Here is a 2,356-nt window from a genome sequence, read left to right on the forward strand (position 1 = left end):
GGCAGCCCTGGGGTGGGGGTGTAGCGCTGGCTCCTCACTTTGCTGAGGAGAAAAAGCGAATTTTTTGGGGGTGAAGCGGATGCGGCGCGCACCCCAGGGCCCGCTGGTGTCCCCAGGGCCGCACTGGGGGAGGTTTTGTCTCTGGCACCAGCTCCACAAAGCGCTTTTTTTTTTTCCCCTCATCGAAGGGGAAGGTGCCCGAGGGGCACAGAATTTTAAGAGAACTCTCTCGTAACAACTGTTTTCCTCTTGCTTTTTCCCTGTGGCTCGCAGGACTTTGTGGCTCGCAGGACTTTGAGGCACCGGCGCCTTTGAGTGCAGGCAAACCCTCGTTCCCTCACTTCTCCCCTTCCCTGTTTCCGAGGCAATGCCCAAGGTGAAAAGGAGCAGGAAGCCTCCCCCGGATGGCTGGGAGCTGATCGAGCCCACGCTGGATGAGCTGGACCAGAAGATGCGAGAAGGTAAGTGGCAGAGCTGAGTGTTCTGAGCGGTGTGAGCCTGAAACCAGCCAACCCCTGACTGCTTCAGGAAGCCAAACTTCCCCTGCCAGCACAGCCTGGCCTTTCTTACAGCTCTGCCTCCCAGTGGTGCCGTGGAGGGAGGCTGGGCCAGTGCCAGTTTGGCTTTTTCTGGGTTACACTGGCTGCAGAGCAGTTGGAGGGCACACCTGGGCTGAGCCAGGGCTGAAGCTTGTTGGTGTGTGTGCAGGGACTGGTCATTCTTGTCCGTGCTGTCAGACAAGCTGTGAACTCAGCTGCCATCTCAGTGTGGGTCACATCATCCCCACTCCCATTCTGTTTTCATTTCCTTAAGAAGTCAGCTCCAGGCCAGATCCCTTTCAGTTCACTCTTTTCCTGGTCTTATCTCTGTAACATATTGAAGTCCTGAACGTTCTTGGAACAGTTGATGGCAAAGTGACTAAGGAAATAAGTTGGCCACCTGAAACTGGGTGTTTGTGTTCCCTCCCAGCGGAGACGGAGCCTCACGAAGGGAAGAGGAAAGTGGAATCCCTTTGGCCTATCTTCAGAATTCACCACCAGAAAACACGTTACATCTTCGACCTCTTCTACAAGAGAAAAGCTATCAGCAGAGGTGAGGAGTGCACACCCTGGGCTGGGGGGGGGAGAACAGAGTGGGGTAAAATGGCCACAGGAACCAGGTGGGGAAAAGGAGCAGGTTTCTGGGGAGGGGAGGTGGAGGGAGGGCTGGCAGCTGCCTGGCCTTAACAGCTAGCTACTACAGGTAGTGATTCCCAATAGTTAGTCATCTAACCCTTCCTGGGAGCTACTTGTGATGGTGCCTGTTACCTCACAGAGCTCTACGAGTACTGCATCAAGGAAGGCTATGCTGACAAAAACCTGATAGCCAAGTGGAAGAAGCAGGGCTATGAGAACCTCTGCTGCCTGCGCTGCATCCAGACCCGCGACACCAACTTCGGAACCAACTGCATCTGCAGGGTGCCCAAGAGCAAGCTGGAAGTGGTGAGTCCTCAGTGTGCCCTCTGCTTGTCCTGACCCTCACAGCACCCATCTGACCCCCCCTGGGTCAGGGGCAGCAGCCCAGCCAGTGCTGTTCTCCTCTAGTTCTAACACCTCCTCTCTTGGCTGGTAGAGCTGCTATCTAGCTGGTTCTAGTTACTGTTGGCTTTGGCACGAGGTTGTTTAAAGCTGCTAAAGAGAAAACCAGAGGGTGGAAACCTTCCCCATGTAGACCTGCTCCCTGCCTCGAGCCTGAGCCTGCTGGTCTGGCCCAAACAGCCTCGTCCTGTTTCTTTTCCAGGGGAGAATCATTGAGTGCACTCACTGTGGATGCAGAGGCTGTTCCGGGTGAAGCCTTTAGCCCTGAGGCTACTTTTTGAACTCTGAGGGGTCTCATCCTGCACGGGGCCTGTTGGTGCAGTTAAAGCTGCCTCCTGCATGGTCGGGTGTTTCTGCATAGCCATTGAACCAGCAACCTACTCAATCTGGATCATACATACAATGGTGGTGGGTTTGGGGTAGATTTTATGTAGCCATTTATTTTAAAATAAAGTTTGCCCTCCCCAGAGAGTGCTGTGATCATCTGGTAAAACATTTCTCTGTCCCTCTCCTCCTGTGGGATGTGTTTTGGTTGGTTGGTTTGAAGGTTGATCATCAACATCCTGTGAGGTGTTCTCAATGTGAGTGGGTTTTTAATCAGGTCTTATCCCTTTTTTTTCAGCTAGCTGAATTTAAGAGGTTGTGTGGAAAGGAATTAATACAGTTCTCAGACACCCAGGCTGGTTCAAGCTCTCCCATGATCTTGTGGAAGCTAAATTTTGCTGGAACTCTCAGCTGAGGTTTGTAACCTGGAATTAGTGCATAGATCTGTTCAGGAA

At 52.9% G+C, this 2,356-nt stretch overlaps 1 protein-coding gene across 1 annotated transcript; it reads left to right on the top strand.

The window, feature by feature from the left end:
* Positions 1–337: 337 nt before the first annotated feature.
* BUD31 (BUD31 homolog (S. cerevisiae)) lies at positions 338–2,048 on the top strand. Its single transcript, XM_008937255.1, has 4 exons — positions 338–461; positions 970–1,092; positions 1,315–1,481; positions 1,780–2,048. Exons 1-4 carry the CDS (start codon positions 368–370, stop codon positions 1,828–1,830), a joined length of 435 nt encoding a protein of 144 aa, XP_008935503.1. The 5' UTR covers positions 338–367; the 3' UTR covers positions 1,831–2,048.
* The last annotated feature ends 308 nt before the right edge of the window (positions 2,049–2,356 follow it).

Source organism: Merops nubicus, unplaced genomic scaffold (assembly GCF_000691845.1).
Source record: "Merops nubicus isolate BGI_N331 unplaced genomic scaffold, ASM69184v1 scaffold45423, whole genome shotgun sequence".
Classification (NCBI taxonomy): domain Eukaryota; kingdom Metazoa; phylum Chordata; class Aves; order Coraciiformes; family Meropidae; genus Merops; species Merops nubicus.